Below are 15,575 nucleotides of genomic sequence, written 5' to 3'. Positions count from 1 at the left end.
GGAAGTTCATCCACAACTTCACAGCTTGCCAAGAAAGATGAAAATTCATCAAAGATTCCAGCCACTAAACAAGGTGAGAATAACACAATGAAAAAGGTTGACAACATTTATAACCGTCCTACTTTGGGTAAATGTTTCAGGTGTGGACAACAAGGGCACCTCTCCAACGAGTGCCCTCAAAGGAGAACTTTGACAATTGAAGAAGGACAAGAAGATAATGACTCGGATGACATCTTTGAGATTTCAACACCGGATGAAGGAGATCAACTATCTTGTGTCATTCAGAGAATTCTTTTCACCCCTACGGCTGGACAAATACCTCAAAGGAATTCCCTCTTTCGAACAAGATGCACCATTAACGGTAAAGTGTGTCAAGTTATCATTGATAGTGGTAGTAGTGAAAATTTAGTATCTAAAAAACTAGTTTCTGCCCTAAATTTGAAAACTGACCCACACCCGAATCCCTATAAGGTTAGTTGGATAAAAAAAGGGGGTGAAGCTACTGTTAGTGAGGTTTGTACTATTTCTTTGTCAATAGGACAACACTATAAAGACCAAATAATATGTGACGTTCTTGATATGGATGCTTGCCACATCCTTTTAGGAAGACCTTGGCAATATGACACAGATTACATTCATAGAGGAAGATCTAACACTATTAAGTTTGATTGGATGAGTCGTCGTGTAGTTCTTTTACCTATAGGCAGCTCCACCGACACAAAAGCTAACCCTAGTAAAGGAAAACAACTTTTTCTGTAATTAAGGGTAAAGAGTTCCTGCCTTCAAAAATAACACCTATCTTAGCCTTTGTCATTAAAGGAAACAACAGTGAACCTTCAGAAAAACTACCTACCTAGTGAGATATCAAACCTTCTAACCAAATTTCCAAACATTATAGAACCAACCACTTCTCTGCCACCTCTTAGAAATATACAACACACTATAGATTTAATGTCCGGTAGTACCTTAACTAATTTGCCACATTATCGCATGAACCCTAGAGAGTACAAAATATTACATAAACAAATAGAAGAGCTTCTTAACAAAGGTCATATCCAACCTAGCCTAAGTCCTTGTGCTGTCCCAGCTCTACTTGCACCAAAAAAAGATGGTAACTGGAGACTTTGTGTAGATAGTAGATCTATAAACAAAATTACAATCAAATATAGGTTTCCCATACCTCGTTTATCCGACCTCCTTGATCAATTAGGTAAAGCTTCCATCTTTTCCAAAGTAGATCTTAAGAGTGGCTACCACCAAATTAGAATTAAACCAGGGGATGAGTGGAAAACAGCCTTTAAAAACCAATGAAGGATTGTTTGAATGGTTAGTTATGCCCTTTGGTCTTTCTAATGCCCCTAGCACCTTTATGAGATCGATGAACCAAATCCTACAACCTCTTTTGAATCAATTCATTGTGGTATACTTTGATGACATACTCATTTATAGCTCATCTAGGGAAGATCACCTAAAACACATCCAACTACTTTTTACAGCCTTTACAAGAAAATGAATTACAAATTAATCTAAAAAAATGTGAATTTTTGTGCTATAGTATTCATTTTCTTGGATTTATTATAGGCTGTGATGGCATTTCTGTTGATCCCAAAAAGATTGACTCTATTAGTTCTTGGCCACAACCAAAAACTCCAAAAGATATTCAATACTTTTTAGATTTAGCTTCTTTCTATAGAAGGTTCATCAAGAATTTCAGCACCATAGTAGCACCTTTGACAAACTGTTTAAAGAAAGGCAGTTTCCAATGGGGACAAGTAGAAGAAGACAGTTTCTGTAAATTAAAATTAGCCTTAGCTAGCCCCCCTGTTTTAAAACTACCAAACTTTGATAAACCATTTGAAGTCACTGTAGATGCTTCGGGTTTAGGTATAGGAGCTGTCCTTAGTCAAGAAGGTCACCCTTTAGAGTATTTTAGTGAAAAATTAAGTACTTCTAGACAAAATTGGAGTACCTATGAATAAGAACTATATGCCCTAGTGCATGCTCTAAAACAATGGGAACATTACCTACTTGCTAATACTTTCATCTTGCTCACTGACCACTTTTCTCTTAAATTTCTGAACTCCTAAAAAACATTTAGTAGAATGCATGCCCAATGGCTACAATTCTTGCAAAGATTTGATTTTATGATTAAACATACTTCGGGTAAGTCTAATAAGGTTGTTGATGCTCTCAGCCAAAAAGGTATACTTCTCACCACTCTTCAATCTCAAATAATTGCTTTTGATCACCTTCCTACACTGTACCCTACTGACATTGATTTTGGAAGTATGTGGGAAAATTGCTCTAACCATAAACCTTGCAAAGATTACCACATTGTTAATAATTTTCTCTTTAAAGGTGATGTTTTGTGTGTCCCTCATACATCTTTAAGAGAAGCAATAATTAAAGAAACACATTCTAGTGGATTAGCAGGACATTTTGGCCGAGACAAAACTTTGGCTGCAATCAGCTCTAAATTCTTTTGGCCACAACTCAATAGGGATGTTACTAATTTCTTCAAAAGATGCTCCATTTGCCAAACAGCCAAAGGTAACTCTCAAAATACAGGTTTGTACACTCCTTTACCTATTCCTTCTACAATTTGGGAGGATTTATCTATGGATTTTGTTTTAGGATTACCAAGAACCCAAAGGGGCCATGATTCTGTTTTTGTAGTTGTAGATCGCTTTAGCAAAATGGCTCATTTTATTCCTTGCAAAAAAACTTCCGATGCTTTGAATATAGCTAACTTGTTTTTTCGAGAAATTGTTAGATTGCATGGAATTCCTAAAACTATAGTTTCGGATAGAGATGTAAAATTCTTGAGCCATTTTTGGAGATCCCTATGGAAGAAATTCGACACCAACCTCCTGTTTAGTACCGCCAGCCACCCACAAACTAACGGCCAAACAGAAGTGACCAACCGAACTCTTGACAACCTCATTCGATGCCTTAGCGGGGACAAGCCTAAACAATGGGACCTAGCTTTACCTCAAGGATAATTCGCCTTCAACCACATGGCAAATCGCTCAACAGGGAAGTCTCCATTTGAGGTTGTATACACTAGTCTCCCTCGGGTAACTTTTGATTTAGCTAATCTACCTTCTGTTGTTGATGTCAGTATGGAGGCTGAAGCAATGGCTGAACGTATCTCCAAGCTACACCAAGAAGTCAAGAGACATCTAGAGCTTGCTAATGACTCCTACAAACCAGCCGCCAACTATCACAAACGCTTTAAGGAATATCAAGTAGGTGACCTAGTTATGGTGCACCTTCGAAAGTCAAGACTACTTGCTGGACATCACTCCAAAGTGACCAACAAGCGCATGGGCCCATTTCAAATATTGGAAAGACTCGGCCCCAATGCTTACCGAGTAGACCTCTCAGCAAACATGAGAATCAACCCATCTTTAATGTTGCCGACTTAAAAAAAATGGTTGGAATATTTATTTGGTTAGCAAACCAAAAATTGTTAGATACCGATTTTATACAAGCATAAGGATTTCATTAGACCTTTGTAAAAGAGAGAAAATCCTACACTCGTCTCCTCGATTCTTTCCCTATTCATATTTCTTTTACCGTCCCTTTTCTTCCTTCTCTTCTTTACCCCAGCCGCACGCCCCATCGGCACCTTCCTTCTCTCCTACCGGTATCTCCATTGCTTCCCAACGCCACCACACTCATCAACCTTCCATCCCCCCGCTTCCCATCTCTCTCTCTCTCTCTCAACTACTTCCGTCGCCGGCCGCCGGCACCCACCACACCCATAACTTAATGTCGTTTTCTAGGAAAAGAATTTGATTGAATTGAATGGTTTGAACATTTTACGCATGTGAGACGGTTTAGTTGTGTGATTGAAGTTTAGGCTCAAAGAAATGGTGAACAAGTCGCAAGCATTTTCTTGGTCGCGTCTCCTTCTCAACCAGGTCGTTCACCAAAACCTCATCAAAACCCCACTTCATATTTCCCGTAAAATCTCCGGTCTCCAACGCTTCCCTATCGAGAAAATTTCGAAGATTTCGTTGACGCGGTGTTACTCCACTGCTCATTCTAGAGTTGTGCATGATCTTCTCGCTGAGGTGGAGAAGGAGAAGAAGAGAGAAAGGGAGCAGAGGATAAGGGCTGGCCTTGATACCAAGGATATTGACAATGAAGATGAAGAGGATTATATGGGTGTTGGGCCATTGATAGAGAAGCTCGACAAGAAAAATTCAAGGGTCACTGGGGACTTGAACGCCTATGAAGAACCCTCTGATTCTGATAGTGATGCAGACGATGAAAGGTTTAGTAGAGAATCTGTCAGAAAGAGGTTTGAAAACTTTCAGAAGAAATTCGAGAGGCACAAGGAATTGCTGAAGAACTTCACTGATGCTGGTATGACCAATTATGGAGAGTGCCTTCATTTCCTACTTGTTTTAATTTCTTAACATTTGGAGTAGTTTTTGTTAATGCATATTGGCTCGAATTTTGGAGGACTCCGAATATAGTGGCATCTTTTAACTTCTGTTTTTCTTAACTTTTGTTGTTTTTTTTCGTTATTTGATACTTTGTTGCAATGGACTAATATGCGGGTTAAACTTTTAGTAACGTTCTCCATGAATGCAACGCAACATGAACAAATGTATTGAAATGTTGCAAGAGTCCAGCAGTTGTTGATGGCGTTCTTTGATCTTGACATTGGAATATGTTCTCTCTTTCTTTCTATCTTAACCAAAAGAAAATTCATTTGAACATTTTTTTCGTTTGTTCAACATTTTGGACTTGTGTTAAAATCTTCCAACATCGCCAACATGTTTTTGACAGATAACATTGATGATGCTTTCAAATGGATGAGTAAAATCGACAGGTTTGAGCAAAAACACTTCCAGCTTCGTCCTGAATATCGGGTAATTGGTGAATTAATGAACCGCTTGAAAGTAGCGGAGGGAAAGGAAAAGTTCATGCTTCAGCAGAAATTAAATAGGGCTATGCGAATAGTGGAGTGGAAGGAAGCTTATGACCCAAATAATCCTGCCAACTATGGTGCCATTCAACGTAGACAAGGAGGTCCATCAGTTAATCTCGAGGAACGATCAGAATTTGCAAAACAGAAGCAAACCATACAGGGGATTGATGATGATGATGAGGAAGAGTTTGATGACATGAAAGAAAGGGATGATATACTACTGGAGAAGCTCAATGCTATAGATAAGAAACTCGAAGAGAAGCTAGCAGAGCTGGACCATACCTTTGGAAAGAAAGGGAAGGTTCTAGAAGAGGAAATCCGAGATCTTGCAGAGGAGAGAAACTCGTTAACTGAGAAGAAGAGAAGGCCACTTTATCGAAAAGTATGTTACTCCTCATCTTGTTTGTGTGCACCTTTTACTTTGTTGTCTTCTGTCTTCTTTTGGCAGTTGATAGTTTCCAACTAAGTTTGCAGATTCAATAGTTAATTGTTTATTTTCTTGATCATCAAATTTCAATGTTGTGCTCGAGGATTCAAAGGGCTAAGTTGAGGCTTCCTCTCTTACTTTTGCTTATTCTTAGGACCTGACAAATTTGTTAGAAATTAGGCATGAGCTTTTCTCTGTTTCCTTAAATCTTTATGTTGTGTATATATATGTATATATTTGGCTTTTTGCTTAGTTTAAAAGCAAAGTATTTGTAACTATAGTTCTGAAAAGAGCTTTTTTGTTTCTGATTTGCGGCCTAGTGCATTTTTTTTTACAATGTTCCTATACCATGTTTTGGAAAAGACAAGGAAAAAAAAGAACCATATTTTTTGGTATCAAATACAATTTAATACTGAAACTGATTGAGTTAAGTGTCTTAAATCACCAATTCAACCCAAAAGCTTAACTGATAGGGTGAAAAGCAAATTTAATATAATATCTAACAAAATGTAACATTTCATTATTTGTGATTAGATTATTGCTCAACAATTTTATAATTGGGTTCATGAAAAACTCTTTTACAATTGGGTTTATTAACACATATACAAAGTATACTTTTACAGTGATTTTTCTTGGAAGTACTATTGATCTATAAATGTAGGTAGTTTTATCAGACAGGCTGAATGGATGCAATTGTGGTGCATTTTATTGTCTGTAATGTGGGCGGAGTTCACAATTTTAATTGTTATTTTCTTGAAAGGAGCATACAATATTATGTTCCTTGTCTTATATATCTTTATACTTGTTTTATAAATTATGATTATAGTTTTGGAAATGTTAATGTTTTTCTTTGGGCGTTATTGACAAGTTCTTTTTATAATTATTCATTAGGTCATATTTTCTAGATTAGAGACCCTTCTTCTTGGGTGGTGCTTTTGTGGGCTTGAGTTTTTTGGATCCCTTAGTATTTTTTAGTTTACCTTTTTGTCAATAAAGAAAAGAAAGTTAATATTTGAATTTATTAATAAAAAATATTAACTTTGATTGTTACATAATGATGGCAGGGCTTTGATGTGAAATTAATTGATGTGAACAGAACATGTAAAGTTACAAAGGTATGCAAAACCACCCTTCTAAATATCCTATTCAAATAAATAGTGTTTGATGATTGTACACTTTGATCTAGGGTGGAAAAGTTGTCAAATACACTGCTATCTTGGCTTGTGGGAACTACCATGGCATTGTTGGTTATGCAACAGCCAAAGGACCGGCAGTCCCGATTGCTTTACAAAAGGCATGTTGCTTGCCCTATTCAGTAGATTCCTTTTCTTCCTCATTTAGTTTTATTGAAATTTGAGAATTTAATCAAATGCTTAAAGTTCGAGTTCTTGAATGCCACAGAGTGATTTGATTTTTAAGGTGCTCAGTGAGTGTTTTGCTTGAGTTGCTTTGAAAATATTTAGCTAGGTTTTATCTGAAATCAAATAGTTAAGGGATGGAATCATGGAAGCATCTGGGTTGATCTATGTAAACGAGATAGAAATTGAATATGTGGTAATGCGAAAGTGAGAGAAACAAAAATTTATAGAAATATTTTTATATAATCTCAATTATTGTTATTATTGTTTTTAAAATGAAGCAGAAACTGTTCATTGATAGATGAAATGGGCGATAAAAGAAGTTAGTTCGAATAACATTTACAAAAGATTGTGGGGAGGAGAAGGGAGTTTATCAAGGGCCTCGAGAAATGGGAGAGTTCCACTGAAAAATGAATTTGAAGTCTTAATGAGGAGGACACTAGTTTGAGACAAAGACAAAGGTTAAGTGGGCTTAAGAGGAGGATGAAAGTTCTTTTTTCCATAGTATCACAAGAGGAGAAAAACGAACTTGATTGAGTTCTTGGTGCAGTGGTTGTGGAGGAAAGGGTGATTGAGGACATTTTTTTCATTTTTCTCGACTGAGCCCCCTCCTAGTGTGTTCCTAGACCTGTCCACAATGGTTTAGATTGGTGCCCCATCTTAGAAAGGGAGAGAGAAGAGTTGGAAGCTTATTTCACATTATAGGAAATTCAGAAGGTAGTATTTGGCTTTAGGAATAAATCACTTGGTCGGCCCACTGACCACAACTTGGAGATGGGACACAGCTTCATACTTTTTCTCAGTAAGTTATTATCTTTTACTTCCATACCTAACTCTAATCAATTTTCTCTCTTTCAAAAAGACTTAACAGTTACCATTTAACCAAAGAGCAAACTGAATTCATCACTGGGACTAAATTGTCGATCTTTGCTGACCTAATCAATTTGACTCAAAGATCTCTCCATCAACCCTCTCGACCCCTTCCGTGGCTCCCCTGATACTCTTTTCTGTTCCTCCTCTCACTTGTTATCACTCTACAAAACACAATGGTATGGGTGACCTTAATCATTAATGGAAGAAAAGTGCACAAACCTTGACGATGAAACTGATCCAGAAAAAGTATCTTTAGCCTTTTCTTAGAGTACTAATGTTATATTCTTTCTTGGCCAATTGAAAACAAATTATGTAAAGGACATTAAGGAATTAGATGGACTTGTTTCATCTATATGTTAAGTCTTTTCTAAAACCAGGTAAGGATGGGTTGACCTCCATCGATCATCGTCTCACAGAATTTACGAGGTTGGGGTGCTTGGGAAAAGCATGTACGTGTGGAAAAACTAAGCTTCAGTTTTTAAACCATATCCTTGTTTTGGATATCTTACAAAAACTAAGCTTCAGTTTGTTGATAGGGTCACCATTAGTTCGCTCCAAAGCTATAGGCGCATTGGTTAGACTACTACTGAAGGTATGGGTGCCTTGGGAAGTATTGTCATGATTTGAAACGACTCTTCCCACACTTTAAGGGAGGTCATTAAAAGGTGTTATCTCCCTTACCATTTACTTCTCCCTTGCTCCTTTACCTCTGTTTTTTTTTTTTTTTTTTGATAGAAAGAACAACTTTCATGTGAAAAATGAAAGACTACTAGCGCATACAAAAAAATAAAAGTAAAAGCTAGTCAACCAAAACTCCTGACTAAAACAAAGGGGTCCAACTGAATAAATGTTACCAATAGAATAATTACAAAAGTTATTCAAAATCGAAGTCCAAAAGAATATATAAATTCTAATCAAAAACCAAACCTCACCATGATCCCTTTCCTTACCATGAAACACCTAATCGTTCCTTTCCCCCCAAATGTCCCACAAAATGGCACACACTCTTGCAAGCCATTAAAAACTCCCTTTCTATCTAAAGGGCAATGGAAGAGGAACTCCTCGACTGTTGCACAAACACCCTGATGGCTAGCACCGAACTCGTATAAAAGATAAAAAATAAAGCTCCACACATCCGTACATACCGGCAATCCCAAGAAAAATAATTAAGGTTTTCCTTCGACTTCTGACAAAGCATGCAGAAAAAAAGCCCAACAAGCGAAGTCCTCCTAACAAGCCTCTCAACGGTATTAACCCAACCTAGCAAAACTTGCCACTTGATTTTCTTAGGTACCTGTTAGGATACTTTTATCAAGATTTTTTTTGCTCACTCTTTTTTAATTGAAATATTTCATCAAGACAAGGATGAAAGAATTCAAGGGCGTACGAAAAACTCTGCTAAACCCCTAAAGAAAGTGTATTACCGCTGCTTTCTTTGGCTCAGCTTTTGTAGGGCTCTCCTCTAGTCTCTTTGGAGTGAAAGGAACGCACCCACCTTGGGGGACAAGGAAAATTATTTTGATAATTTTGTTAAAGATTTCTATTTCTAAAAGAGCATAGCTGACAGCATGGTTGAAATTGAATTTTATTGGAGATTTTTATGAGATCCTGAAATCATAGGCCAAGTGTTTTGCATGATCTTGGAACAGGCATGTGCAATCATCAATCAAGCCTAAAGCTAGGATAGCCAGAGATCAAAACTCTTGAGTCTCCATGGGAATCAATTAAAACAACCCTGGAAAGAATTAAAGGAACTTTATTGTTCGACGAAAGGGTCAACTTGGAAGGGTACATAATGAGTTTAACTAACTCTCTCTTTGAATTGATTTTCTTCTTGCACAAGTAGGAGAGAATCACGTTTGTGATTGTTAAACGGATATTTATGTGTTGAGTCCCCCATGATAACTATATTGTTTAATCAAATTCTTATTGCAAATTGGATTAAAACGATGTTCTTCTATGATCAATCAGCTACCTTTTTTTTTCCTATGAGAGATCTAAGTAGAAAAATATTCTATACAATCAGTGGCTTGAGGAGAAGTTGGGATTCATGATTATGAAGATTTTGTTACTTGATGTCTTGGCGGTATAAACACAATATGATATTGTTAGGATCCCAAGTATAAGAACACAACATAAAATGAAAAGATAACTGTATTGCAATATCATTGACCTTTGGAATGGACCATCTCTTTCCTCAAGTCCCACAAATGAACAATGCACCAAAATGACCCTCTCAACATACCCAACTCCTCACACCGTCACACAATCCCTGAATAATAAGGGACATAGAGAACTCTAATCTGGCATGGAGCTTCAAATTGGGAAATCAACATTCGAGTTTAAGAACTCAAACTCCTATCATAAGATGATTCTTCTATTTTTCTTGGCGGTTTAAGATGGTAGCAGCATTGGGTTTTAGACCAGTTTCTTTATTTACTTTATCTTGGTTCCACTAGTCATTCGTCACCCTCATGTGTTTGTCTTATTTTGTTGGTTAAAAACATCTACACTTCATTTACTACAATGAATATTTCTTCCTCACTCAAACTTCTAGAACTTGAGATGTTGGAAAAGTAAGATATTTTGATTATTAGTATAAACTTTAGAAACTATCAGTCATCGTTAAGAATATATCGAAATTGGATATTTTTTACAAGCTATTTGAAAAATTAATTATTCGCTGGCATTTTTCTCCTGTGATCATGTCTTCCTAACAAGAACAATATCTGAATATAAAAAAAATATAACTATAAAGAAACACAAGATAACCCCAAGTATAAGGCACCTGAAATCTCCCACTTGAGTAGACCTCCAGGTTTAGCTCACATTCTAGAAGAAAATGCAAATGTTGAAATCGAAGCAGTAGACCTGATTTCCCTTTTCGAAGTTGAAGGTTGCAATTTTAGTAATTTCCCTTACTTCTCCCCAATCAAATCAGCAGTAATTCCAAAGGAATTGTTGCCTAACGATTGTGAAGTTGTGTTAGTTTAAGTAAGTCTGTGTAATTCACATGCTCAGAATTTTCACGATCATTTCTTGGAACACAAGAGGCCTAAAAGAAGACCCATCCAAACGTTCTGCTCTTAAGAAGTTTATAAAAAATCATCACCAGGACAAGAATCAAAAATGGAAATTCTGGAATTAAATTTCATTAAAACAATATGGAGCTTATGGATATAGGTTGGGAATCAATGGATTCATTTGGCGCATCTGGAGGCATCCTTACTTTATGGGATATCCGTAAAATCACTCTGATGGGAAACCACAACAGGGCGATATTCCCTCTCAAGGAGGATATCCTAGGCAGAAATTGTTTTGGCAGCCAGTTGTAGACAGAGTTTACAAAAAGTCGGATAGATGGAAAAGGTTTAATATATCAAGAGGTGGAAGACAAATTCTTTGCAACTCGGTATTGGTGCCTCCCAACTTACCTACTATCGGTCCATCTTTGCCATTCTAGAAAAGGTTATCTCTAATTTTGAAAAGCTAATTTGAAAATTCTTTTGGGAGGGGAATTCGGGCAGCAAGATCAATCATTTGGCTTCCTGGAAAAGGGTCAAGCCTTCTCAATTAGATGGGGGCTAGGTTTGGGCAGCTTAAAATATAAAAACAAGGCCCTCCTTGCTAAATGGGGTTGGAGGTTTCTGAAAGAAGATTCTGTGTTGTGGTGACAAGTAATTAAAAGTGTCCTTGGCTGCAAAAAAATTGATTGGCGGACTCTAAACAAATCAGGAAACAACCTTAAAAGTCTGTGGATTGGTATCTCTAGAGATCGGAAAAGGGTGGTTGAGTTGGCAACGTTTAAACCAGGGAACAGAAGGAGAGTAGCTTTCTGAACAGATTCATGGGTTGGCCATCTCCCTCTTAAATCTCAGTTTCCAAATCTATTCAGATTAACTCAGCTCCCCAATGATTCAGTTGCTGCCCATTCGGATTATGTCACTAATTCTTGGTCATTAGTCTTTCGTGGATTGCTAAAAGATGAAATCCAAGATTTTCAAAGGCTATTAGCACTCATATCTCTGAAAGGTCTAACGGATTTGGATGCTAAGAGAGTTTGGTCATTAGAATACTCCGGTCATTTTTCAATTAAGTCCCTTTCGAAGCACCTCTCTCCCTCTTCTCATTTGGAAAAAGACTGCTTTAAAGCACTTTGGAAAACCAGCAGTCCAAGGAGAATAAGTGTCCTGGTTTGGATTGTGGCAGTTGATTCTCTAAATTGTTCCGAGACTATGCAAAGGACGCTTCCCAATATGTTGTTACCATCAGTGTGCCCTCTTATTCATTTTCTGTCCCTTTTCATCTAATTGCTGATTTAGCATATTTTCAATGCTTAAAACAGCTTGGGTCTTTGATGGTTTGCTAAGTACCAGTGTGTTCCAATCATTGAGGGGGCCTTACCTATCAAAAAAACCTTTTCATATTTGGGTTAATTTGATAAAAGCGCTTCTAATTGAGATTTGGTTTGAACATAACCAACGCATCTTCCATTATAAAAAAAGGATTTGGGTTGACATCGTAGACACTTCTAAAAGAAACGCTGCAGTATATCATTCTGCAAAATAACCTCCCCTCACTCAGTTGCCCTCCCTCTATTTATAACAAGTATAACGACCCTTATTCAATGACTACCAGTATCTCACTATCTATGTGATTACCTTTATGCTCCTTAACCAACACATACTAAATATCTAGTACTTATCCTTCAGAAAGAAATCCAGTTACTTGGAAGGAGCATACTAACAGTTTACAAGTACATGTTATCTCTCTATCTAAATCAAACCAGTGCATAGTACTTATAATTTCAGCTTACATTGTTAATGTGTGTTTGATGCTATTGAGCAGGCATATGAGAAATGTTTCCAAAATCTTCATTATGTGGAACGACATGAGGAGCACACAATTGCACATGCAGTTCAGACGGCATACAAGAAAACAAAGGTATTCAACCATCTCTAATGTTCTTCTTTCTGCATCAAAAGTTCCCTCAACCTCTAATCATGGATTGAGGGGTCCTGCCCCCTCCAGCATCTGGAAAACACCAGAGGAAAAAGTAAGGACACTAAATCCTTTCGCAGTATTTACAATTTGGAGGCCTAACAGATAAATACCACACCGGTGGATGTGGCTGATGGGTTGCACCCTGACAACTTGTACCGACTGCTGGACAACAATCCTCTCTTTTTCTAGTTTTAGATTATCCATATGGAGTCCTTCCAACAAAAATTACTTTTTTTTGCTTGTATTTCATTTGATGGAAACTAATGATTCCTTTCTTAAATCTCCTTGTTTTTGTTGTCTGTTAAGATATATCTTTGGCCAGCATCAACTACCACAGGCATGAAAGCAGGGAAAACTGTTCAAACTGTTCTGAATCTGGCTGGTTTTAAAAACGTCAAATCTAAGGTAATTTATTCCTGTCCTCTATTATGGAGGTTAACGTAAAATGTATTTTTTCTTCGTTCCTCCACTGCTTCTAACTTGAGTTCAAATAACAGGTTATTGGCTCAAGAAACCCCCTGAACACTATGAGGGCCCTCTTCAAAGCTCTAAATGCAGTAAGTAGCCATTGAATTAAGATTGTTATTTTCCGATTCCACAAGGGACATTCTAGTTACGTTCTGATCATATGTCGTGTTTTCCAGATTGAGACTCCGAAGGATATTCAAGAAAAGTTCGGACGGACTGTTGTTGAGAAGTACTTGCTATGATAGGAGGTTTTCTTTTTCCTCTTTCCTTTTTGTTTCTAATTCAAAAGTTGCCGATTCTCAAGTAGATGTACAAAAAGGAATTTTGGTATTTAAGTTAAGACATCGAGGCTGTAACTTCTGTTAAAGGTTTGATTATCTCCCTTCTAAAACCCAAGGGCATCATTTTTTAACCTGTAGGACAGATTATGTTCAAGGTGGTCAATCTCTTACATCAATAATCAAGAGAACATCATTTTCAGCATGCCTTTGTTATTATATCCCCCTTCTTTGTGATAAGAGTGTATGTCGGACGGATTTTCATGAAATATTTGAAAATCAAACCAAACCGAATCGAAGCTAATTGTATGCGGTTTGGTGTGGTTTGTGTTATGTTGAAACTGCTTCTTATGCAGTTCGGTTCGGTTTAATGTTTTAAACCGATTCTAAAATCAAATCGAACTTCTTAATTTAAAACAAATTTTAAGAAATGTTCATAAATGTTTTGTTTCTAAAACTCGGATAAATATGTTGACTCGAGATCCACTAAAATCTAAAATAGAAAGGAAATTTTATAAAACTTGGTGCTTTGGTGGATTGAGAGTTTTTGAAATTTGAAAGAAATAGGCAAATTTTGTGAACTTGGTGCTTTGATGACTTGAGATTGTTCGATATGTAAAATAGAAAGGAAAATTTTATTGAACTCAATGCCTTGGTTGTATGAGATTCTTTAGAATTTAAATTGAACTGCATATGCAGTTTGGTTTTGATTTGGTTTGACACAAATGTGTAATTTGGTATGGTCTCATATGAGATTTTTTTTGCATTTTGCGACTTGGTGCGATTTTAGCTTGAAATCGAATCATCAACACCCCTAGTTTGTGGATTGGATTCCAACATTTTTAGATCGAGTTGTACATTTCTTCAACTCAAATAACTATAATTGAATAATGAACCCCACTAAATGTAGGTTAGGTTGGTTTGGGTTACTCACGATAACTTTTTTAAAATTTATTTTCAAAATTACGCAAGATGTTAGAATGTAAAACTTTTGAACATGATTTTTAAATACTTAAAAATGATTTTGAATTAGTGTATTGTTTGGTTCAAAAAGTGAATTTTAAACTACCGAATTATATTTTATATTTGAAAATTATTTAATCAATTAATTATAATCATATAAATTTTTTAAAATTGTTTTTATTAAAAAGTTGGTCATTGCAATTGTTGAAAAACTATAGTCGGAAACAATGTTCAATGATGGTCACTAAAAAATGGTGATTAGACGCTAGTAGTAGTGGTCGCGAAAGTTGGTTAATGATGGTCACTAAAATGCGGTCGTCAATAGTTTAGTGGAAATGATTGCTATAAGTATGGTCACACAAAGTTGGTTGTTGACGATCACCCAAAAACTAACTATCAAAGATACTGGTTGGAGGTGGCCATCAAGAAACGGTGGTCGGACCCGATGATCGCTAAAAACGATTACTTAATATGATCAATGACCATTGCCAAACATTGATTGGAAGTTGGTTGAGGGCGGTTGTTGAAAAACAGTCATTAGAGGTTTTTTGGAAGCGACTCCTGAAAAACAGTTGCATGAAGTTGGTCATCAACGATCGTTGGAAAACAGTCGACAGAATTGTGGTCAAAAGTTGTTCGACAATTGTTGCTAAAAACAACGATTTAAAAAAAAAATCACGAAAAAGGAACATTAGAAGTATATTAGATGCCCGATGCTAAAATGTTGAATTTTAAGTAAAATAATAATTTAAATATAAATAAAAACAAATATATATGAAAGTGAAGATAATTTACCCAATAATTTAGATGTATTTTTGAAAGGCTGCCTCAAGGGTTGATCTTTAAAATTATAAAGCAATAATCTACAATTCAATCTTTAAAAAAGTAGTTTTGGTGTGGTTAAAAACCACTCTTTCATTACTTATTCGGAGGTGGTTTCCAAGTGCTTTTAGATAAAGTCAAATAGCATTTTAAATGCTTTGTACCTCACTGTTAAAGTACTTTCGGCTAAAGTAATGGTTAGGAAAAGCACTTAAAAACACTTGTCAGAATTTAAAATCAAACAACTTTAACCATAATTAGCATCTTCATTTCTGTGAAGTTTTAGGCTCACATCCAAAAATTCTCTTCTTCTCATCATTTTGTAATATAGTTTGATACACATGATCTACTGTACATACACTTAGTATTTTTCACTTATACATTTGATATGCTTTAAATTCGATTGATATACACATGTAAAATTGATTCATATACTT

General features: G+C 36.3%; 1 protein-coding gene across 1 annotated transcript; it reads left to right on the top strand.

Annotated features, from left to right (window-relative positions):
* Positions 1 to 3,572: 3,572 nt before the first annotated feature.
* Positions 3,573 to 13,558, top strand: LOC101205390 (probable 37S ribosomal protein S5, mitochondrial). The gene is made up of 8 exons (XM_004151799.3): positions 3,573 to 4,374; positions 4,804 to 5,327; positions 6,437 to 6,487; positions 6,559 to 6,666; positions 12,452 to 12,547; positions 12,914 to 13,012; positions 13,105 to 13,164; positions 13,252 to 13,558. Exons 1-8 carry the CDS (start codon positions 3,876 to 3,878, stop codon positions 13,315 to 13,317), a joined length of 1,503 nt encoding a protein of 500 aa, XP_004151847.1. The 5' UTR covers positions 3,573 to 3,875; the 3' UTR covers positions 13,318 to 13,558.
* Positions 13,559 to 15,575: the final 2,017 nt, after the last annotated feature.

Source organism: Cucumis sativus, chromosome 2 (genome assembly GCF_000004075.3).
Source record: "Cucumis sativus cultivar 9930 chromosome 2, Cucumber_9930_V3, whole genome shotgun sequence".
Classification (NCBI taxonomy): domain Eukaryota; kingdom Viridiplantae; phylum Streptophyta; class Magnoliopsida; order Cucurbitales; family Cucurbitaceae; genus Cucumis; species Cucumis sativus.
This window is presented reverse-complemented; position numbering and strand designations above follow the sequence as displayed.